The following is a 24,465-nucleotide window of genomic DNA, read 5'->3' as shown; positions in this document are numbered from 1 at the left end:
AACGCGTATTTTTGTACGCGTGGCCAGTCCTGACGGGCCTGTCGGCAAAAACGAAACTAGCTGGCAGCGGGGGACCAGAGGATTAGTGAGTGGCTGCGAGGGCACAGGACTGCTGCAGGGGGCTGGTAGAAGCCCCAGGTGAGTAAAACTACCCAACTATCATCCAAACTTGCTCTGTTGGACGATAATTGGGCATGTGATTGCGTGTCAAATGACCTGAAGAGAGATTGATAATAGGTGGTTTGCCCGATCCAACAGGCTGATCGATTCACACGACTGTTGAGCTGATATCGTGCAGATGGCTGCTTGTTTACAAGTCCTTTGACCGACCTGTACTTGTTTTGAATGTGGTCATGTTGTGCAGTCAGTCGTTAACTTTGCATGCACAGTATGCAAATGAGTTAGTGGTTCAGTTGGTGCGTGGCAAATACAAGTTGTGCAACTGCTTGGCCATGTGGTCGAATGTGTCGTCGGCTTGGTCCTGCGGAAAAGATGCCTGGTTGTACAAGCCTTTTCAGTCCAACTGAATAAGTATATTATGTTTCCTTATAATCTTTCTTTTTTAGGACTTATTTTATTTTAGCTATGGTCTTGACAATGGGCTCTGTTTACAAAACTTCTCATAAATGACTTATTTATCACCTAATTGATAAAAATAACCTTTCAGCACATTTACAAGCAAAATAATCACTCAAAGTAAGCTGTTCCTAATTAACTTTGTTTCAATATTACTTCTCTTACATTAATTATATTATATGTTTGCTCTTTGGGAGCTTAAAAATGTAACATAGAAAAGGGGAAAACAGAGGAAAACAGGGAAAAATGCTTAGTGAATCATGTCCAATGTGTGGGACAGCACCAACTTAGCCCAATAGCGTTGGTTCAGCAGTATTTCTTTTTCTAAACATTCAGATATTTACCTGAAAGAACCGTCCAAATTAGCCCGGTGAATAAAACTCAACTTAGCATCTGCCCAATAAAGTTTCTGCTCCTCTAAATCAATGGTTAGCCCATTGGGCCAATAAATATCAGAGTCCACAATGATTTTGCGGATGCTTCCGTCCATTCCAGCCCGTTCAATCCTGGGAGTTTCCCCCCAATCCGTCCAATACATGTACCTGGGGGAAACAATAAAAACAGGATATACATAGTTATATGAATGCATATGTCTGTGTGTGTGCATATATCACTGAAGAATCACTGTCACCGTGTGAATTAATACCATTTTACCTTCTCAAAAGGTATTTGCAATAAATCAGCTTTAAAGTGTAACTGTCGGGCATAAAATCAAAAATCTATTTTTTATTTTTATCAGGTAAACAAGTAATAAAGATGCTAACCAGGCAATCCAAAAGTTAAAATCTCTATTACTTTTCTTGTTGATAAATGATCATTCCCCAGTTTACCTGACTCATTTGGTACACACAAAATTTGGTACACAAAAAGGAAGTTGCAGGGCTTGCTGGGTTCTCATCTTTTGCTTCTCTACTCCTACTTCTCTACTAGAGAAGCAAAAAAGGACAACCCAGCATGCCCTGCAACTTCCTTTTTGCGTACCAAATTTTGTGTGTACCAAATAAGAATCAGGTAAACTGGGGAATGATCGTTTATGAACAAGAAAAGTAATAGAGATTTTAACTTTTGGATTGCTTGATTAGCATCCTCATTACTTGTTTACCAGATAAAAATAAAGAATAGTTTTTTTATTTTATGCCAGACAGTTACACTTTAAAGTGGACCTAAATCTAATTTTTTACCTCAAGTTAATATAAAGCCAAATAAAAGTCTTCTTTTACACGGTTTATACCTATAAATTAGCTTCTGCGATTTTCCTCACACTTTGTCCCAGTTCTGACTACCTCAATTGCATGCTGATGAAACAAAGCTGTTATGTATTTGCCCTCCCACCAGCACGCCCAGGTATTGTGGAAGTCCCTGATTGAGTCCCTGATTGGTTAAGAGTGGCTACATGCACCCCTCCAATTGGCTACATTCAGGTCGCATTCACAGCAGCACATTGCGAAGTCGCGTTATAAAGTCTCATAACGCAGCTTACAGCACAGCAATGATTATCCTATGGGCCGTTCACAGTGCGACGTTAACGTTGTGTTGAAAAATATTGCGCTATGGTAACTCACTGCTTGCAGTGCGTTACCTCTAAACACAGACGCGTTGTGACTTTCACTTCCCATAAAATTCATGCCCTCAAGTCTGAATATCTCTGCGATTATCCAGTTCCTGAGACAAGATGCATAAACCTATCTCGGGACCAGCAGGGCTAGAGGTCTGCAATTTGGCACAGAAGTGGTGGTGGTGGGAGGGGACACCCAGCCCTCCTTATCCTCCAAATTTGGGCTCCAGAGATATTAGGATATCCATGGTGATAGAGATTTCCCCCTACTGCATAACCCTGTAAAAGACTTAAATCACGCCCACCGATATCTAGTGTTGCTTTCCTTCTTAAAAAGAGAAGGTATTTGCGGTAATTCAGCTTTACGTGAACATCTGTGGTTTCCCACAATGTACCGGTACTGAACAGGCAAATGATCTCTTTATGCCCCTGAAGCTAGGCTTAAATCCAGAGCCGCTGGTGTAAAGCAAGCTTATTGGCTATAATGTCAAGATTGCCTTTATTTTATTTTTTATAAAGCACTCCCTGGCAAGAATCTACACCATATGGCCGGCCAACATGCCTACTACCTTTCAATGACTGCTTTTGAAAATAAAGAAAACTGAGAATCCCCCATGAGGAGATGCACTAGTCCAAAACGTTTCTGGAAAAAGTTAACAGTGATAAGATTAGTAACACTAAGGCCTGGAACCTACTAAAAATAGCTGTAATGCTTTACAATTGCTGCAGCACTGTGTGCAGCGATTCGTAGAACGATTGTGCTTGCATTTCCCATTAATTAGAAGCACTGTACAGTACATTTTACAGCGCTTCCGATTAGCTATTCACTTTTTTTTTAAATGTAAAAAAAACTTTATTATACTTACCAGGTGTCCAGCTTTTGTCTGTAGCCCCGCCCCCTAAAGGAAGAGGTCATAGGTGCTTCTCTAGGACCAATCAGAGAAGCTGTTCCTTGTTCCTTCCTTCCTTCTTGAACCTTGTTCATCATACGTATGTGTTTACACTGTAGTGCCAACCTACTGCAACCTCTTTGGCCAACCAATCAGAGAAGTGCCTTTGACCCTTTTCTGCTAGGGGCGGGGCTACAGATGGAAGCCGGACACCAAGTATAATTAACGTACTTTAAATTTTCAATCGCTCGCCCCCCCAAATCGCTGCAAAATTGATTGCGATTTTGCAGCGCTACTATACACAGCGTTGAGCGCAAACATGCTCAAAATGTTGTATGTCCTGCGATTACCCGAAATCGCAATTGCAATAGTAAATTCAGCCACATTAAGATATATTGGCAAAGCGTTTTTGGGAACCGCCGGCGATTGTCAACGATCCAAAACGCTGCCAAAAACGCCCTAGTGGGTCCAAGCCCTGATAGCACATGGCCACTACATAGGAAAAAATGTATGTATAAGTGCATTCCATTCTGGGACAAGTGTACCTCTTATATGTACATGTACATATGTATCTCAGATTTTACAGTTGTACCTCATAGCGCCCCTTTAAATGAAATTGGGTATAAAACACTTGGCTATATACTGTAACCAGCTGCCAGCTAATTAATAAGCTGCTTGCTTTGAGCGGTTGAGTTTGTACAGTTTCCCGGGTCGGTGGAAATGTGCATGTTACAGGAATGTTTGGCTCATCCCTAGCGACAGCGCGGTGAACATGCACACCAGACGAACCTCACTATCATTCACAAACACATTCTCACTGTCCCTCATATACAGCCAATTTCCTATGCGCTGTATTCCAGGCAGCCTATAAAGCAGAGGTCTGAGTAGCACCTGTTCCAGTAAGCCACAAAATAATCAAAGCCTAATCATGCCTAACCAATGCCAAACACAAAAGGGCCGGCTGATGAAAGGAAATATTTATTAAGTGAAGTAACTGACTTGTTGTGTTTCACAATACAGGACTAATCAAAGTAAAAGCTGAAAAAAAAGTTAACAATAACTGTTTTGTTATAGCGAGGGGGAAAAAAATGAGAAGAAAGAATGGTGCAATAAATTTTGCCAAGAGACATGCAGGCTACAAGTGGTGGCTGTGAACAGATTCTACACATTTCACAATCTGTATAATTACACATTTAAGCATGGGAAAGAACACAGCATGTACAGTATATAGCTCATCTACATACTCCATTGTTTGTTCAAAAATTCCACTTCCGGGACAGTTACTTACCGTATAATATCAGGTGAGTGGAAATCCCCCCCCTCCTTTCCCACCTTCCATACTGTTTGATCAACTAGGATTCACACTAGGAAAGGTCAATAAGATGCAAATAGGTTGATGCACAATTTGAAATGGACCAATTGAATGAAGCCAAGATGGGGTCCAATTGGTTCATTTTCAAGCTGCAAAATTTGCATAATTCTGCATTAACTCTCAATTACCAATTACCGTATTTGTATCTCATTGGCCATCCCTGTGTCTCACCAAAGACCATTTTATTGCCAATACAGGCATTTAAGCTGTACACATTCCTGGTGCAGCGTATGTGATGTACTCCCTGCTGGACAGGAAGTGTGTTATTTCTGTCATTCTGCGCATGCTTGCCACAGGGCCAGCACTAACAAATTAAAAATTCCTGCATCGCTCATTGACTTACATGCATTCTGCAGTGTGTGGTGACACACTGTTGACTTGGCAACCGATCGGGAACTTCCAGCGCAATGCGACAAGTGTGCTAGGCCCCAATGCCATGCATTGTCGATGCGTTAACCTGCGGTAAAACAGGGTAACGCAAGGCAATCGTAAAAGGGGCCTCAAGCAAACCTGTGGGAAAATTAGGCAATAAAAACAAATACTTAGCTCAGTAGAAGGAAGCCTATGGTTCCTCCAGAGGCTTCCCCCGCCCCCCTCCACCTTTCCATTCCAACACTGGGACCCCAAAGCTCATGGCTGTGCTCCTGCACAAGAGTGGGTGGAGCTGCACTGCTCAGTACAGTTCATGCATGTGCATTGCAGCCAAGCTCCATCAACTAGCCTTTGTCGATGGGCTTTGAAGGGTCACAGAGCTGGAATGGCAAGGTGAAGGGGGATAGTGGAAGCCTCTGGATTATCCACAAGCTTCCTTCTACCCAGGTGAGTAACTGTTTGCTGCACTTTTTTTTCTCTACAGCAACACTTTAACCTCCCTGGCGTTATGATTCTTTCCGGATTTTAGGGTCTAAAAGTGGTGCCATTTTATTTCACCCTTCAGGCCCTAAAACCTGGAAAAAATCATGCTGCCAGGGAGATCTGCAGCGGTTCTGAAATCGCTCACCTCCCTGGCTCCAGCACTGCAGTTAGGCCTCCATCCTCCGGGTGGTGCTGCAAATCTAAAGTGAAATTGCCGGCTGTCCCAATGAGAACAGCCGACGATCTCACCAGCAGGAAGCAGAGCTCCGCAGGAGAGGAAGAAGAATGCCAGCCGACGTCGGGATCCCCGGGAGGTATGTAGAAACGCTCCCACTGCGCGCATTGCTCTGCATTCAGCCTCCAGCGGCTACCCCGAGCAGAGGTTGGGATTACCGCTCTTAGCTGCGGTTTTCTGCCCCGACCCTAGCTCGGGATAACCGCCAAGGAGGTTAAAGGACGCATCCAAGCATAATAAAAATTAAAAAAAATCCACTTACCTGGGGTTTCCTACAGCCCCTGCCTGCCGATCTGTGCCCACGCCGCAGCTTTGCTCCATGCTGGTGGTCCTGGGTCCCCTGGGCGCAGGATTCCTACTGCGCCTGCATGAGCGTCTCTCAGAGTCGCGCTGACATCATTTGGACTGTACAGCGCAGGCGCAGAACTACTACGCCTGCGCTGTACAGTCCAGATGACGTCAGCGCGACCAGTGAACCGCACACTGGAGCACAGAGAGAGCCGACGCGGAAGCCGACCTGGCGAGGTCGGCTTCGCCACCGGAGGGGGCCAGGAGCCACCGGAGCTGAGACTGAGGCGAGGGCACAGGGTGGATCCCAGGGGCTGGAAGAAGCCCCAGGTAAGTGGATTTTTTATTTTAATTTTCCTTGGACCACTCCTTTAATATAGATTTTAAGCACTAAAAATTGTATTCCACTTTTGATCTTTTGATGAGAAGAAATAGGTTTTATTCAGGTCAACACGTAGCTAGGAAACTTTTAATTTGTGCATGTGTGTATCATGTGTATAAAAAATACAGTCACTTCACAGTGATCCTATCAGAGGGTCAAACTGGGAGTATAGCAACCAAACACTCAGTTATTACAGGTGTGGACAAAAAGTAACACTTGTTCTTGCTTTGTTAGCTAGTTATTCATGCAGGAAGATGGAAATATCTGGGTTAACTTTATGCAACTAGAGTACAGATTGCAGGAATAAAAAGAAGTAAAATTTGGGTTTACAGACAAGTGTTGGTAATTCATAGCTGTTGGTAAACTAAAATGGAGGAGTAGTTTTTAGCACCATTAAAATACAAAAAGATCCCTGCAGCATTAATATAGTTTTATAGCAAATGTTTTGTAAGAGTGGAATTTAACTTTACATAACTTATACAAGGCCACGACATGCCAAAATCAGAACACACTCTACAGAAAGAGTACAAAAACCGTAAAATAATAAGGGATGGTAACATACCCATGAGCAGGATCGAGCGCTATTGCCCTGGGCTGATCCAGATCTTGCCAAAAGATAACTTTTCTGTGAGTTCCATTAAGGTTGGCGACCTCTATCCTGTTTGTTTCAGAGTCCGTCCAATAAAGTTTCCTGCCAATCCAGTCACAAGCCAGGCCATCTGGGGAAACCAGGCCAGAGATGATGACAAACTGGGAGCTCCCACTCTGATTATATGACATCCCTTTTATTGATTCTTCACTGACATCTGTCCAGAAGATAAGTCCTTCCGAATAAAAGAAGTCCACTGCAGCAGCATCTTCCAAACCGCTCACCACCACCGTAGAATCCGACTTTGCTCCCCCTGCAACAACCAACCTGACGTCTCGACGGTTAGCAAACAACAATGATGGAGATGCTACAAGAAGAAAAAATAAATAATATATATAAATATATAATTGTGAGGTTGCTAATTACATTAAAAACTACTAAGAGAGTCTAAAAAAAGGGTTATCAGAGCTAACATGCCAAGTTTTTAAAGGCGAAAAAAAGAACTAGTGAATTCAAAATGCATCTCTACTTTCCTAAAGTAAAAAATAATAATAGAAAAAAATAATAGAAAAAAAATCTTCTTTTAGCACTAAACTTTATAAATACAAAAATGTGAATTAAAAAAAAATATTCTTTCTATTCTACAAGAAGTCAAAACTAGGTGGTATTCCATGAGCCTTAGCAGTGTTAAGGCGTTTGGCATCCATTTAAAGAGCACCTCCGGCCCAAAAAAGGTTTACATGGCAATACATACATGCAGTCTATGCACGGTGTACAGTTAGTTAAACATATAACATTTACATATGGTACATCGTAGTGGATAGAACAGACTAATATTTATATCTGTAGCAGAACTTCCTTCTTTCTCATGCTGAAGCCTTGACAAAGTATACCCTCAGGTTCTCCACCCCAGCGTGATTCCCTCCACTCCCCTGCCCCTCCCTCCAATGCGTTCTGCCTGCTTGGATCAAATTACATCTCTTTTCACAGAGAGTAGAGACTGGAGAACTGCTGCAGCCTGTCTTATCATGTCTGTTTGCTATAATTTTTATTTCTGATGTCCGTCTGCCACCCTGAATTAGATCACATCGCTTCTCACAGTGGTGTGGGCTGGGAGCAGGGAATGGAGGTGGAGTTATGACATTAATCACCCAGCATCCTTTGCACCTATAATTTGGAAAGAAAAGAGAATTGATCTGGCCCAATTTCACACTGGGATTTCAAGACCATATGTGGAATACGGATCCTGGGGGTGTGAAAATCACACTTTATTATCTGTGATTTTATATATCTTGACAACTTATAAGTTTTAAAGCAAACTGTCATTTATAGTTTAAGTACACTTTAAGTGTTTTTTTCAATTACTTTCCTTACTTTGATACAAATTATACTTCAATATGTTGAAAAAATATTCACTCCCCTGGCCTATTCTCCTTTTTAGAATTACCATGAATTTATTCAGCACTACATTATTTCATTTCAGTAAATAAGCTCCATACTGCGACAAAGGGGTTGACAATGTTGCCCATTATGCATTCTTCCAAAATAAAACATTATATTAATATTAATCATCCTGACAAATGCCGTACCAGGTCAGTCAGGAAACTCCAAAGCATACAATGTAATCCGACATCTTATACCTTGAGATAATTCTATCTAAGCATGGAAATCCAAACACCACCAACAGCACCACTTCAAAGCACACCAACTCAAACAGGAGAAAGAACGCATGACTTCTCGATGATCTGTCTTGTTTACATAATATGGTACATGTCAGACTACTTCAGTAAGACAATAAACACAGATGGGGTCATCTAGGGATTCAAATATAGATTTTTCATGAAATAATCAGGCAGATAACAGGTATGGAAATTAATCATACTCAGACCTAGCAAGTTAAAAAACAAACACAAGTTAACTACTTTTCACTTGCAGCAGTCAAATATCTACGTACAGTAGCACCTTGGTTTGCGTACATAATTCGTACCGGAATCATGCTTTTATTTCGCAGCACTCTTATATCAAAGATAATTAATTAATGGAAACTCAGATGATTCGTTCCACAATCCAAAAACATTTATAGAAAATATTTAATACAAAGTACTGTGCATACTATAATACATACAGCAAAACAAATTAACCTACACTTTATATTTGAAAACAATTGTGGCTGGAGGACACAAGAGGATGATGGTTATTGTGTAGAAAGACTTTCTATCTGTAGGCTTGATCGAATCTTGTTCTTTTTTTGCAGCTTTAATAAGGAACATATCCAATAACAGTTGGTTTTGCCTACTTTTGAGGATCTCACAGAAATGTGACATTGAACAGTCACTACACTTGAATTAAGTACAATACTGCAGCGTCCAAGAGAGAAAAACTGGCTCAGTTGTGATGACTTGACCCACATATACATACTGTGCTTGTGAATCTAGTTGTTGCTTTTTTTCTCAAGTCAAAATTTCATAAATATTTTTGCTTGTCTTCGGCTTGCAAACAAATACCAATGCGGCAGATTGGCTATGACACCAAGTATGTGGTAAGACACCACCAATTTACTTTACGGCAACTTACTTCACAGTCAATTTAAAGTAAGCCAACAACTGTTCACATACTTTGGTAGCACAGAGTGAGGGAACAGAGTGCCAAGTGAGAGAATCTACACAACGGGAAATCCAGACAGTTTTAAAAATCTTATGGAAGTTCAAGCTCTTCCCCAATTTTCCAAAAATAGAGTTAAAGAGACTCTGTAACATTAAAAAGATCCTCTGGGGGGTACTCACCTCGGGTGGGGGAAGCCTCCGGATCCTAATGAGGCTTCCCACGCCGTCCTCTGTCCCACGGGGGTCTCTCCGCAGCCCTCCGAACAGCCGGCGACTGTGCCGACTGTCATTTCAATATTTACCTTTGCTGGCTCCAGCGGGGGCGCTGTGGCGGCTTTCCATTCCGAACTACACGGAAATACCCGATCTCATTCGGGTCCGCTCTACTGCGCAGGCGCAGGAAACTTGCGCCTGCGCAGTAGAGCGGACCCGACGGCGATCGGGTATTTCCGTGTAGTTCGGAGCCGACAGCCGTCAGAGCGCCTGCGCAGGAGCCAGGAAGGTAAATAATGACGTCACCGCTGCCCGGACTCCACGGAGGGCTGCAGCGAGACCCCTGACGGATGGAGGACGGCGTGGGAAGCCTAATTAGGATCCGGAGGCTTCCCCCACCCGAGGTGAGTACCCCCCAGGGGATCTTTTTATGTTACAGTTCCTCTTTAAAGGAAACCAGAGACGAAGATACATACAAGATTTATACATACCTGGGGCTTCCTCCAGCTCCATCGGCACGGATCGCTCCCACGCCGCCATCCTCAGCCTTCTCTATCGCCGATACTGGGTCCCATAACTTTGGGCAGTCGCGGTGAGTTTTTTTAATGCGCAATGCACTCCCTTCGTCTCCCCGATGGAGTACAGTACTGCGCCTGCGCAGTACTATTCTCCGCCGGAGAGAGACACATTATCCTTGGACACTGACCAGATAGCGGGCACACTCTACTACTACCTTAACACAATGCACCTCACCACAGCTTTGGCCTGCCAAAACTCTTCCAGTTTGTGAAAGGATGGATGTAGACCCCCCACCAATAATCCCCCCCCCCTCCCCCAACCAGCCAATTACTAGGCACTAAGGGTTTCAAAGGATATGGATTTAAAACAATACCAGTTGTCTGACTCTCCTGCTGATCCTGTGTCTCTAATACTTTTAGCCACAGCCCCTCAACAAGCATGCAGATAAGTGCTCTGACGGAAGTCAGGCTGGATTAGCTGCATGCTTTTTTCAGGTGTGTGATTCAGCCAACACTGCAACCATAGAGATCAGCAGGACTGACAAGCAACTGGTATTGTTTAAAAAGAAACACCTAAATCCCTCTCAGTTAAGGTTCCCTTTAAGCAGCATGGAATTGTCTTCTGTTAATGGTATGGTCTTCTGTCCTCTGCCTTGACAACGTGGTACCATATTGATCATCAGTAAGGGGTCAGTGATATCTATGTAAGTATAAATGGATTTTTTCTTTAAAGAGTAACTGTTAGCCCCCAAATTGAAATTTAAAACACTATTGCAATGTTTTATTTATTATATAAGTGAGCCAAAAAGCCAATGTACAAGTTAAAAATCAATCTAATTTTGTTACTATCTAACCTTTTCCCCCAGCTCCGGACGCAAGCCGCATATCAGATACTGTAGCATGCAGAGCATGCCTATGTCGGGCCGACCCCCCTCTCCCCCCCCAGGACCAGGTGCCAATATATTCTCCCCACCGCAGCTGACCGCTCTGACACGGAGAGAGAGCGGCAGCACTTCCAGAGCAGCACCGCAGAGCAGCCGCCGCCGAGTCACATGTGAGAGAGATGCACGGCGCTGGCTGCTCTGCGGTGCTGCTGCTCTCTCCGTGTCAGAGCGGTCAGCTGCGGTGGGGAGAATATATTGGCACCTGGTCCTGGGGGGGAGAGGGGGGTCGGTCAGACATAGGCATGCTCTGCATGCTACAGTATCTGATATGCGGCTTGCGTGCGGAGCTGGGGGAAAAGGTTAGATAGTAACAAAATTAGATTGATTTTTAACTTGTACATTGGCTTTTTGGCTCACTTATATAATAAATAAAACATTGCAATAGTGTTTTAAATTTCAATTTGGGGGCTAACAGTTACTCTTTAAAGCGAACCTTAAGTCAACTAAAAAAAATGAGATTTACTCACCTGGGGCTTCCCTCAGCCCCCTGCAGCCGATCGGTGCCCTCGCAGCTCCGCTCCGATGTCCCAGGACCCGCCGGCGAGCACTTCCGGTTTGGCCGACACCGGCCGACAGGCATGAGAACGCGAGTGATTGTTCGCGTTCCCAGCCTGTATATCGCCCCCTATGCTGCTATTGCGGCCTCCTGGCCGCAATAGCAGCATAGGGGGCAATATACAGGCTGGGATACTTGATACTTAATTGTACTTAATTGTATCAAGTGAAGGTGCGAGGGCACCGATCGTCTGCTGGGGGCTGAGGGAAGCCCCAGGTGAGTTCATCTCATTTTTTTTAGTTGACTTAAAGTTCGCTTTAACATATTAGTGTGTGGACCTTAATGGCAATGACTGACTACCACAGGCCACAATTACAATTATTTATACTGGGCTGTTTTTGACACTAGTATATACAAAGTTGTATCCTTAAATCACTTATATTGCTTAAAGTGGGATGAAACCCAGCATTTCTTCTTTGCTCTAAAATATTAATTACAGCATACAGTATTATATACTAACACATTTTTTTCTTTAAGTAAAACAGAATTCAATGGATTTTATCACAGGACTGACTTTTTCTCCTGCAGGGGCAGCCGCATCCGAACTGGTGATAACCTTATCTTGTGTTTACATTCTTCACTTGATACAATTAAGTAAACATTCTCTGACTGTGCAGAAACTTCTTATAATGAGTCCTGAACTCACTGCTCTGAAATAATTACTGGGTGCATTACAATAGAAATACAACCGTTATTAATAAAATGCACTGGCAGCATTCAAAGTTAATCAACTGAACTTTGGGAACTTACAATTTCTAAATGAATAAAAAAATTGTACACAAAAGCAAATATGATAACTGTATGGGTTATAAAAAGTAGGAAAATGCATTATTATTGAATATTATGTCAGAGTTCAAAACCGCTTTAAAGGCAGCTAAGGACTTGAAATGAAAGTGCACTTTTGTTTCAAATTGCTAAAAAATCTAATGAATCTAAAATAAAATAAAAAAATCTAATGAAATAATGTAAAATACTAGAAATACATCGGTGCTCCACAAGACTTTCTATAATTTACTGTTAATAAAAATAACGAGTGTTTTGATCCCTATTTCTCCCAGAAGCGCTAAGCTGATTGACCCTGAACACAAGTTGTTATACTCCCGTTTATAGCTTGTTGAAGTATGGATATGCCCACGAAATGCATTGCAAGTGTTTAGAGTATGTAAATAAATGATTTTTGTTGAAAAAAACCAACATTATCTTGTGTCTACATTGGGGAGGTAAGTCCACCACTAGCCTCCCTCCTTTTAAACCTTTTAATTAAATTTTAATTACATTTTACGCTACTGGCGCCTCTGTAACAGTGTTTACAATTTGAGTCCACCCCTGGTGGAGGGGATTTGGCCCCCTTTTTTTTCCGATCTACAGAGAGCGACTTGTTAATCCTGAGTGGGGACAGGTCTAATTCTCCCCACCTGCCTATTTAGTGGTTACCTGGACGGTAACCCAAATTTGTGAGTATAATTCTTACAACACACTTTCCACTTCATTTTATCCAGTACCTACTATACTATATTGGGCTCTCGGTGTCTCCCTCCCTTACCTATTTCTCCCTCGTCTGCCCTGCACTTAAAAGATCCTGGAAGCAACCTGGATGCTTTTCTGCAAGCGTCCAAAAAAGCATTTAGCCAAGATGCCAATGTGGACCAGCCCTTACTTTAGTGAAAGAGAATTTTGAGAATCTAGTGGCTGGCTTGAACAAAATATTTGGAATAAGAACACAGACCCCCACAAGAAGAAGCAAGTCAGGATATGACAATACAGGTGCTTTGAGAAGAAGGAGTTGAGGATTTGCGAAACAATTCACCAATACAATATGTGAAAGAACAAAATGCAATGTGGGGAGAAGAAAAAGCCGAGATAAAACCAGCAGCAGCATAGCAGCGCTTTCAAGCTGCTATTAAACTAGTTCAGTGCGGCCAAACAAGAATTTCCTGACATCAGTCTGTCACAGCTGTCAGTCTTTAGAATGTGTCAATCATGCTCAGCATATCCTCTTGTACCAGAAAAATCCCTGAAAATTGCCCTGGGCTAATCTGGAAACCATTTTTCTTTCATTAACATATAAAACTTGTACAAGCTAAGAAAAACTATAAAACCATACGGTTTTGCACAATGTATCCATTAGACGCCTTTATAACTCTCCCTCGACAAACCTTTTCATTATGAACACAACACTAATGCTGAGTAAGGTTGTCCTTTGCCTTCAAAAGCTCAGCTTTAGTGCTTCGTGGCATGAAATCTACCAGATTTCCAAAACGTTCTTTTAAGGTGCTGGTCACAATGGTACGATTGCTGCGTTGAATTTCTGCAGATTTGTCAGTTGGACATCAATTCTACAGACTTCCTATTCTACCACATTCCAAGCCACCACCTACGGCTCATTAAAATTTTGGGATGCATTAAAAATGAAATCCAAAACTCGAGATGCTAGCATAATATTGCCCCTGTTTAACTCTCTACTAAGTATCTGCAACCACATGAAAAAGTTTAACACAGGCCTCATTTGCCAATATCAAAAATTATACTTTATTGTGAACAGAGCAATCAGAGACTGTGAAGAGCTTCCACTACATATAAAAACCATTAAAAACACTTTAGGAGCACCAGAGATTACACGGCACACCCTCACCTCAGTATCTACCCCATACACACACCCATGCCATTCATTCCGCAAGGCTTCATGCATGCATTTATGATAATTGCTGGACCTTTGAACGATTGCACGTGCTAATCAAAAAACACTATCTGCTTTAAAAAGAAACCAGACTTAAAAGTCCAATGGGAGAACGCACTGTCCCCGGGTTGAAAGATAGTTGCTGGTTAATGATATCTGCAGTCTTTGGCCAGCAGTTAGCACTGATATGCGCAGAAAGTGCAGTCCAGCTTTTGCCACAACCATATTCAGCTCTCGGATATACAGCACAGCAGCCCAGGTTAGTAAGCTAAGATAAGCAGCAGTTGGTAGTTCCAGCATAGCGTTTAAACAAGCATAGCATGCATAACAGCGTCAGAGAGTCCGTTTCACAAAGGAGCCCTGCTTAAGGGCTGCTGCTTAAATGTTATATAACATTTATTAGGTGTATATACAGTACCTGTGTTACATTCACTTTTCACTCACAACTTCAACCTACAATGGCCTCGATTCATAAAAGCAGTGAGATAAAAAAAATCTGGGAGGAAAAATACCGCATTTGGCATTTTAGACCTTTGTGGGCTAATTCATAAAGATTTTCACAGCTGCCTTTGAAGATCGGTAAATTACCGCAACCCATTGAGCGGTACAGCAGAAGTGTGGCGATATCTCTCTCTTGTTACAAGCTGTAATTACGGTTCCCTGCACAGACTTGCAGAGGCTCCGGCTCCCTGCACAGATGACTCACACAGACTTCGGCTCCCTACATAGACTTTGGCTCCCTGCACAGATGACTCACACAGACTTTGGCTCCCTGCACAGAGGACTCACACAGACTTCGGCTCCCTGCACAGAGGACTCACACAGACTTCGGCTCCCTGCACAGATGACTCACACAGACTTCTGCTCCCTGGATAGACGACTCACAAAGATTTCAGCTCCCTGCACAGATGACTGACACAGACTTCGGCTCCCTGCACAGACTCACAGAGACTTCGGATCCCTGCACAGATGACTCACAGAGACTTCGGCTCCCTGCACAGACTCAGAGACTTCGGCTCCCTGCACAGACTCACAGAGACTTCGGCTCCCTGCACAGACTCACAGAGACTTCGGCTCCCTGCACAGACTCACAAAGACTTCGGCTCCCTGCACAGACTCACAGAGACTTCGGCTCCCTGCACAGACTCACAGAGACTTCGGCTCCCTGCACAGACTCACAGAGACTTCGGCTCCCTGCACAGACTTTCGGCTCCCTGCACTTTGCATTGTTAAGACCTCACCAGAGGAGTCGGTAATTATCGTCTGGCTTACCGCTTGTTGAAGGCTTTATGAATTGACATTTGCTGACAATTTACTGACATGTGTTGCAGGTAACTACAGCCAAGTCGGTAATTTTCCTAACTGCTCAGCAATTTCAGTTTTTCCTGCGGTAACAGCTTTTATGAATCCTGAGCTAAGTGCTCAGGAAAGTCTGCTGTTTTCAGCATTACCGCATGCGGTAATGCTTTATGAATTAAAGCCAATATGTCCATTCATGCCCCAATCTTGTCATGACAACATAAAATGCATCCCCTTAGACACTTATTCACTGTTCCTTCTCTTGTCTTCCCCTGGATAGTGTAATGGTTAAGGGCTCTGCCTCTGACACAGGAGACCTGGGTTCAAATCTCGGCTCTGCCTGTTCAGTAAGCCAGCACCTATTTTCAGTAAGGAGTTTCTTGGGCAAGTCTCCTTAACACTGCTACTGCCTACTGAGTGCGCTCTAGTGGCTGCCTCGCACGCGCTTTGAGTCCGACAGGAGAAAGGCGCTATACAAATATTGCGATGATTATTATTATTATTATTATTATTAATAAACCACACTCCATGATTTGTAACATTTGCTAAATAGGAAACTTCTCTCAACTTCTCCCTCAAATATCTCTCCTTCCCATCTCTGTTCACTCGGTTTCCAATCCCTCAGCCTTTCTTATCAATGAATGCCATTTATATCTGGGGGGGCTGGGCATCCATGCAAAGATTCTGCATGGTCGTTTCTAGCTTCAATTGAATTCTACCCTTTTTACATGCTATGTCCATTTATCTTATCCACTCTTCTACCGTAGGTGGTCTTGCATTCTTCCAGTTATCGACTATAATACTTTTAGTGACTAAGGTACCAATTTCTTTTATTAGTGTGCTATTCATGACATGTTTTCTATCTGCAATACTGCTGTTAGATTAAAGTTCTTGCTCACCAATTGTTGGGTAAATTCAACTATGCTATTCCAAAAGCACTGGTGGGCAAGACCACCACATATGTATTAATGTTCCTCCCCTCTGCCCACACCTCCAACACTTGTCACCCTTATGTGAGTACTTGTTGAATTGGGTTGAAGTTAAGTACCACCTGTCAATCGTCTTAAACTGAGTCTGCTGAAGTTCCACAGCCTGGTTTTGGTGAGCCTGCTCCCACTGTAACTATGACTCTCTGCTCTTGGCTTAATAAAAGTGGTTTTGTTTTGTTTGATGTGTTGTACGTTCTGATATGCTTTTAAGCTCACCCCTCTACTAAAGAGGGGTTAACTGGGTTACCGTAGCCATCCGTCCATCTATCCTGTTTCATTTTGGGTCATCCCAATACATCATCAGGGTAGGATCTAAAGTGAGCAAGGACTAGTGGAGATTCTATTCTTGCAAAACAGTTCTAGTTCCTTATTTCCCATGGTTCCGACTATTGGTTCCAGCCTCAATCTCAAACATGCTGCCTACCAGGGGATCACAATTGCAATATCATCAACAGAGCAGCTGCAGTTTGCCGACTATGGGTTACGACCAGGGCTACTGAGTAGGTACTACTCGATTCCAAATCTTCTCATTTGTGTATCACTTGTTGATTGAAAGAATGTAACATAAAAGGAATTTCATCATTGCTAAAGCTTAGGAATTTTAAAGATATATTAAGATGGCATTTGCTTTTTGGAACAAAAAACTCTACCCTATCAGCCATCCCAGCATGCCATTGCCAATGTGAATGCCCAAGCATGTCCTCTGTATAATAAGATTCACCGGAGCCCTATGTCAGCCAGGTTCCAGCGTGTAGCCCTGCCAACTTGCAGAAAAGGTCTCTACCTTTTCTAGATCTGATAGACCAAAGGCCAGGGCCATTTCTATATCTATGCACCAGAGCCCGGTAGACCCTGCATATTTTGGCATGCGAAAGCAAATGCACATTTGCATGAGCGATGTCTCGAGATTAGCCAATTAGGCCAAATTTGAAGAGCCATATTTATCAGGTTCTACTTGGTTGATGCACACATTTTTTCTTTGTTGAAATCATGGTCGATCCGAACCAGGTTTACAGGTGATAGACAAATTCTCTGCATTTAATGTGCGTAACAATTTTGAATCAATTCAAAGCATCTCCAGACTGAGCACTTTAAAATCTCCTACCTTACTGTGGTTTTACTAAAGATCAATTTGCAAAGCCACCATTAATTACCCTAATTAGATCCTGCTGTTCTTCCGTGATATCTGAGGCCTTTGTTTGGCCACTGTTGGTAATGAATTTGTGTTGAAATCATACTGAATGCTACTGTTCTTCCCCAGTATAGCTGTAGCTGTCTGCTACTAGCGAACTAGAATAGACAAGATACAGAACATTTATATTGTACTTTCCTCCTGGTGGAATCCAAGAGTAAGAGTTGCAGCCACTAGGGTGCACTCAGTAGGCAGTAGCAGTGTTAGGGAGTGTTGCCTAAGGTCTCCTTACAAATAGGGGTTGGCTTACTGAACAATAAGAGCCAAGATCAGATCCCAATTCTCCTGTGTCAGAGGCAGAACACTTAACCAGTATACCAGTATACTAGTCAACCAGACCAACCTTATTCAAACCTATTGTAGACATCTCGACCAACATTTTGCCAGGACCATACTACAAATCGACAGAATCCTATCCTAAAGGACAAAAGGCAAAATTGCTGGATAGACAGAAGCAAGTGTGTAAGTAAAAGACAAAAATACATCAATAATGAAAACAAATGATACTTCAAACTCTAACCAAGGTTTAAAGGCATTAACAAGCCTCTCCTTGTTAGACGTGTTCTAAAAAATAACATCTTCGTGACATACATAGATCCCTAAAGACACTGTCCTAACCACAAAAATAAAAACACAGGTAGGGCACAAACAAAGTGACAACTGGTACGTCCCCATGACCTGAAGAGGATGCGTCATACAGTAGGCTGTAATGTAACAACTGAGTAGAGCAACAAAGGTTGTTTATCTTCAGATGTAAAGCTCTCTTACACATTTCTTCTTCCAATTATTATTATTATTGATTTTTAAAGCGCCCACATATTCCGTGGCACTGTTCAAAGTAATCCCACACTTTCTGCTAAAAGATTTCACCCTGTAACTGAATATTAGTTTTGGTTCCGTGTGTGTGTGTGTGTGTGTGTGTGTGTGTGTGTGTGTGTGTGTGTGTGTGTTCAGTTGCTATTCAGTCATGTCTGACTCTTTGTGACCCCATGGGCCATAGCATGCCAGGACTTAGCTCCAAACACACTTGCAATAATGGTCAATTGAAACAATCATCCTTGAACATCATCATGTTCTGATAGGGATAGGGCAAGTTAGTGCAATGTTCGGGTTTTAATGTCACTTTCTTTGTGCCATGGATCGGGCAAGCAAGGCAGCCACTATATTGGTTTAGAATAGCCAACAGCTCAGAACAAGAGTAGAGTGCCGTATGTGTTGTATAGGATTAGTAGGCACAGAGGTTGTTGTGTCACAGGCCTGAGGTCAGGGTAGGCAGAAATCAGAATATTAGTACAAAGACCGACGCTGGGGCAGGAAACCAGCAGATGTGGCAGGATTAGGATAGGTAGCAATCAGGATAGCCAATTGACAATCAAGGTTCAATATCAGAGGCCAATCATGAGAGTCAGTATTAATACTGTCACCGTATGAACTATCAGGCATGGTGAGGACTATCAGGCAGGGAGAGACCTGAGAAGTATTATATAAGTTAGCCTTGTCAAATAGGTGACAGGAAGCAGCTTGAGTCTGCAGTACCCATAAATATCCTTCACAAGGCATGTACACATGTATGAGAGGTAATAGGGACATTGGAGCATGGGCAGTGAGCCAGATGGACCAGGCCAAGGAAGAAAATTCATTAGAAAGCATGGTGGGATGGTATATGGCCTGGGGTAAACCAGGGCAGGAAAAGGAGCTGTCCATTACATGAACTGCAGGCAGGACCGCAGCAGCTGCTGGTTGGCTGGGCTGATTTAAAACTATTTTTCTGTGTAACCTTTTTAACACATTTTTCATAATTTCTAGTTTAGTGACAAAAGTCATTGGGACAAGTTCTTCCAAACAAAGATAGCAGTTAAAGAGACACTGAAGCGAAAATAAATCTCGCTTCAGTGCTTATATTCAGCAGGGGCATGTGTGCCCCTGCTAAAACGCCGCCATCCCGCAGCTAAACGGGGGTCCCTTTATCCCCAAATCCCCCCCTGCAAATCCCCCCCAGATTTTGCTGCTCTTGAGGCAGGGCTAACGGCTGAAGCCCTGCCTCTCAGCGCCGTCTATCAGCGGTGCATCGCCGCCTCTCCCCCGCCCCTCTCAGCGAAGGAAGACTGAGAGGGGCGGGGGAGAGGCGGAGATACGCGCTGACAGACGCGTGTGAGGCAGGGCTGATGCGGTTAGCCCTGCCTCAATGTGGAAGCGCTGCCCGGGACTCCACGAGGAGATTGGGGAGGTAAGGGACCCCCGTTTAGCTGCGGGATAGCGGCGTTTTAGCAGGGGCTGAATATAAGCACTGAAGCGAGATTTATTCTCGCTTCAGTGTCTCTTTAAAGCACTTTTAGCAAAGATAAAGAGGAACTTAAGCCAGGGATAAAAAAATAAAAAAAATCAGTTTTACTTACCTGGGGCTTCTACCAGCCCCCTGCAGCTGCACCATGCCCTCGCAGTCACTCACAGATACTCCTGTACCCCGCTACCAGCTAGTTTCGTTTTCACTGACAGGCTTACTGCGCCTGCACAGGCCTGGCCACGTGTCTCCTTCTTCGCATTAGCGTCCGTAGGATGCTATTGTGGGCGGGAACGCAAAGAAGGCTACGCGTGGCCAGGTCTGTAGGCGAAACGAAACTGACTGGTGGCGGGGGACCGGAGGATCCGTGAGTGACTGAGGGCACGGGACGGCTGCAGGGGGCTGGTAGAAGCCACAAGTGAGTAAAACTTTTTTTTTTTTTTTTATCCCTAGCTTAAGTATCTCTTTAAACTCCATTTGCTGCTTGTATCCCTGATGGGGGGAACAGGGCTGTGGAGTCGGTCCAAAAATCCACCGACTCCGACTCCTCAGTTTAGGATTCCACCGACTCCGACTCCACGACTCCGACTCCTCTAATTTGCATATTACAATTTTGTTGATTAAAAGTATGTAACATGAAATTCGTCTCTTAACTGCCAACGCTTAGGAATTTTACAAGACAACTGAAGTGAGAAGGATATGTAGACTACTATATTTATTCCCTTTAGACTAAAACTAGTCCTTGGTAAGAGTACTTGTAAAAGGTACAAACCGGAACAAAGAACATCTATCAGGCCCTAGGCAATGTAAGTGTGGGTACATGTAAGAATGATGTGCAGGTACTCTGCAGGGGAATGAGGAGATTGTAAACAGACAACACCTCTGTGTTCAATGTGCACAGCATTCTCAGTGGATTCCCTGTAGCTCTGTGGGGAGTGCATATGTAGAGTATAGTACTACTGTGTAACAAAGTAAACCTGAGACAGATGAAATTAAAGTTTTATACATACCTGGGGCTTCCTCCAGCTGCCTTCAGGATAATCAGTCCCTCGTTGTCCTCCTCCACCACCTGGATCTTCTCCTATGAGTCCAGGTACTTGAGCCAGTCAGGCGTAGTGCGCATGCACACACTCCGCCGCCAGGAGCATACTACACCTGTGCAGCACTATTGCGCAGGTGCAGAATGCTCCTGGCTGTGGGAGCGGCATGCGGCCGGACAGCGCTGACTGGCTGAATTACCAGGACTCATAGCAGAAGATCCGGGTGGTGGAGGACAGCGAGGCACTGATTAGCCTGAAGGGGGCTGGAAGAAGCCCCAGGTATGTATAAAACTTTACTTTTCATCCATCTCAGTTACCCTTTAATTTGTAGTCACCAAACCAAATTTTAATAACACATCAAATTATTTGATTTCATCAGCAAAGGGAGTGCATACATTTGCATAAATCAGCATCAATGCAGAATTATTTCCATCTCGTTGACCATCTCTATTAGTGACACAGCTACACATCAGGCTTTATTCTTACAGCATAGATGTTATTTAGTATATATAAGAGATTCCTGTGTACACATCATATATACAGTCACAATCAGATATGTATATCTGACCTTAAAAATACGGGGACTGCTTTATTGAAGCAGCACAAGTAACTAATTTTGATTGGTTTGTTTTATTTTTGTGGACTAAGCATAGCTATTACTGTATATATACATTATTTTTAATGACTATTATCTGAGAAATAGAACATTTTATCATATTTTCTATTTTAATTACAGTTACAAATTCATTAGGAGTCGGAGTCGGTGCATTTTTTCCCGACTCCGACTCCAGGCACCCAAAATTGCCCGACTCCACGACTCCGACTCCACGACTCCGACTCCACAGCCCTGCGTGGGAGGGTTTTAACCCCTCTATAATATGAGTAGGCACTGGTCATGTAATCAGCACTGAAATTCCAAGAATTCAAAGAGAGGGGAATGCTCGGGATATCTTGTTTACTCTCCAGTTGGGTCAGTGCCCTTTAAGACATCCATTCACTCACTAAAGGCCTTTACCCAATACACAATTTTTCCAACAATTTTTCCACTGATCAGCAATTTTTTGAGCAATGAGTGATCGTTTCCATGATCTCGCAATGGGTACAGTACACGATTATGCAAACAACGTTTAGCGACATGCGGCAATAACCCCCGTCATGGCGAATTGAATCTTTAAGATCCCTGATGACTCCGCACAGTACTGCAATCACTTGACTTCCCGCTCGTGCCCATCATGTGCCGCCTGCAGGAGGATGGATCAGGGACCGCTCGTCGTCAGGGGACATCGCTGGGTACCATCTTACAGGGTGGTCTGGTGAGTATTTAGCTTAAGCTCAAGATGATGAGTAACACACAGCAAACAACAGCAACAAAACGGGGTACAGCTGAAAAAACCCAACACAGAGCAAAACATTTGAATCAACTTTATGGAATAGCAATTCCCTGGCTGTTTCCAATTGACCAAGCTACATATCTAAGTGTTAAAATGAAGTAATGACTAAACTCTTTGTAGAGTAAAGGAGTTCAACAGGCTTGACACTTACAAAAATAATTATCAATGTTTTCAACTCCTCTGGAGGTAGATTAGCGCAATAATGGCCACGTTCCTCCATGCCTTTGGGCAAAAGGATAATATCCAGACCAGAGAGTCATATTTGATGCTGTACATTCAGCGATGACAGCTATTCAGCTTGCTAAACAGTCATGCAACTTAGAAGGTAGAGAGAATAAGTCTTCTAAAGCTAGAAATAAGACGTTGCATAAACAATGAGATTGCGTAATGAAATTAATTTGAAATAGGTATATCGAACTATACTTAAGAAAGAGGAGACCAGCTGGGTTCAGGCACTCTATAGTTGTCTTTCATTTCTGTCCTACTTTACAGCTCAGTCTTTGGATGCAGAGCCTGGAATGTATATGGGCTGTGCTTGCATGTTTATCTACTTTCTTAAATTGGACCTGCGGGATGAGTAGAGGAACGGACAACATACAGAGGTACGTGGATCCAGCATGAACACACCTCTGTGCTTATCTTATGGCCCATACTCACGAGGGACTTTTGTCGCCTCAACACGCGGCGCGCGCGTGTTGCGGCGACAGGTCGCCCGTGAGTATGGGCCGTCGCACGCGCGCGCGCCCCCGAACTGTCGCCCGTCGCTATGTCGCCATGCGATTGAAACTTTCAATCGCATGGCGACAGTCGCCGCTGCCCCCCCGCCGCAACTGTCGCTAGTCCGCGTGAGTACGCGGACTAGCGACAGCAACCTCCATTGAGGTTCACAGACCTTCCGGTGAGCTTCCGGCGGGGGGAGGAGGAACGTCAGCGACAGCTTCCGCCTTGCCGCTGGTCCCTCTTCCGCATGTGTACGCGGAGGGACCTGGCGAGAAGCTGTCGCCGGCCTGTCGCCCACACGCTCACGTGTGCTGGCGACAGGCGAGTTTTGCAGCCCGTGAGTACGGGCCATTAGGTAGCTTATGGTCTCTGGTCTCATATACTAAGCGAACCCCAGCCGAAGCTCGGGTTCAGAATCAGATACTTACCATGAAGAGAGGGAAGCCTCAGGATCCTACTAAGGCTTCCCTCGGTTGTCAGAAGCCCCCCGTTGCAGAGCGCAGACCCATTCCACATCGGGGCCACGCGGCTCCGCTTCTACATTCATGGGCACGCACTAGAAGCTCGAGCCCGCCTGCACATGCGCAGTAGCACGGAGCCCACGGCTACAAGCTACTGCGCATGCGTGGGCAGGCTCCAGCGTCTACTGTGCGGCCATGAATGCAGAAGGGGAGCCATGTGGCCCCGATAGGATGAGCGAAGGGGGGGAGGGGGGCGCTCAGCTTTGGGGACAGCAGACCACCGAGAGAAGCAGCTCAATAGGATCCGAGCCTCGGCTCAGGTACACTTTAGAGATTATACCAGGATTTAGATACAAAACATAAAATACAAGCAAGATCTCAAAGATGTTGTAGTGCTGATCAAACAGAGACATTCACCACCTTAAATAAGAGATTTGTGGCCTATAATTGAATTAAAAAACATTTTCGTTGTTGTTCATGCCAAGGAAAATTTCTTGTTAGTGCTTAGAAAGGTCAGCAATGGTACGGTACACCTGGTTTGAATTAATGTTTAAAAAAGTAGATTGGTGCTGAACGGAAAATTCATTTCAGGGCGATTTTTTACCATCTAATGCCAGGAATACACGGGTCGACCGGCGGCTCGATTAGCCGCCGGATCGACCCCAGCCGCGTCCCCGCTCGTCCGCGCGGATAGATTACCGCTCGCACCCGCCGGAGCTTCCTTATCATTGACCGCAGGCGGGAATCGAGCGGGCGGGGTCGAGCGGCTTGATCGGGCCAGCTGAATATTATCAGCTGGCCGGATCAGCTGGTCGATACATGGTACAGGAACGTACCAT

At 43.9% G+C, this 24,465-nt stretch overlaps 1 protein-coding gene across 1 annotated transcript in view; it reads right to left on the bottom strand.

Annotated features, from left to right (window-relative positions):
• The window catches only part of LRP5 (LDL receptor related protein 5), a 246,308-nt gene that overhangs the window by 157,735 nt on the left and 64,108 nt on the right, over positions 1-24,465 (bottom strand). The window contains exons 2-3 of the mRNA XM_068260971.1: positions 6,716-7,109; positions 921-1,118 (exon numbers count right to left, since the gene is read on the bottom strand). Of these exons, the coding sequence (XP_068117072.1) occupies positions 921-1,118; positions 6,716-7,109 (592 nt within the window). The remainder of the gene's footprint in view (positions 1-920; positions 1,119-6,715; positions 7,110-24,465) is intronic.

This window comes from Hyperolius riggenbachi, chromosome 11 (assembly GCF_040937935.1).
Source record: "Hyperolius riggenbachi isolate aHypRig1 chromosome 11, aHypRig1.pri, whole genome shotgun sequence".
NCBI lineage: Eukaryota > Metazoa > Chordata > Amphibia > Anura > Hyperoliidae > Hyperolius > Hyperolius riggenbachi.
This window is presented reverse-complemented; position numbering and strand designations above follow the sequence as displayed.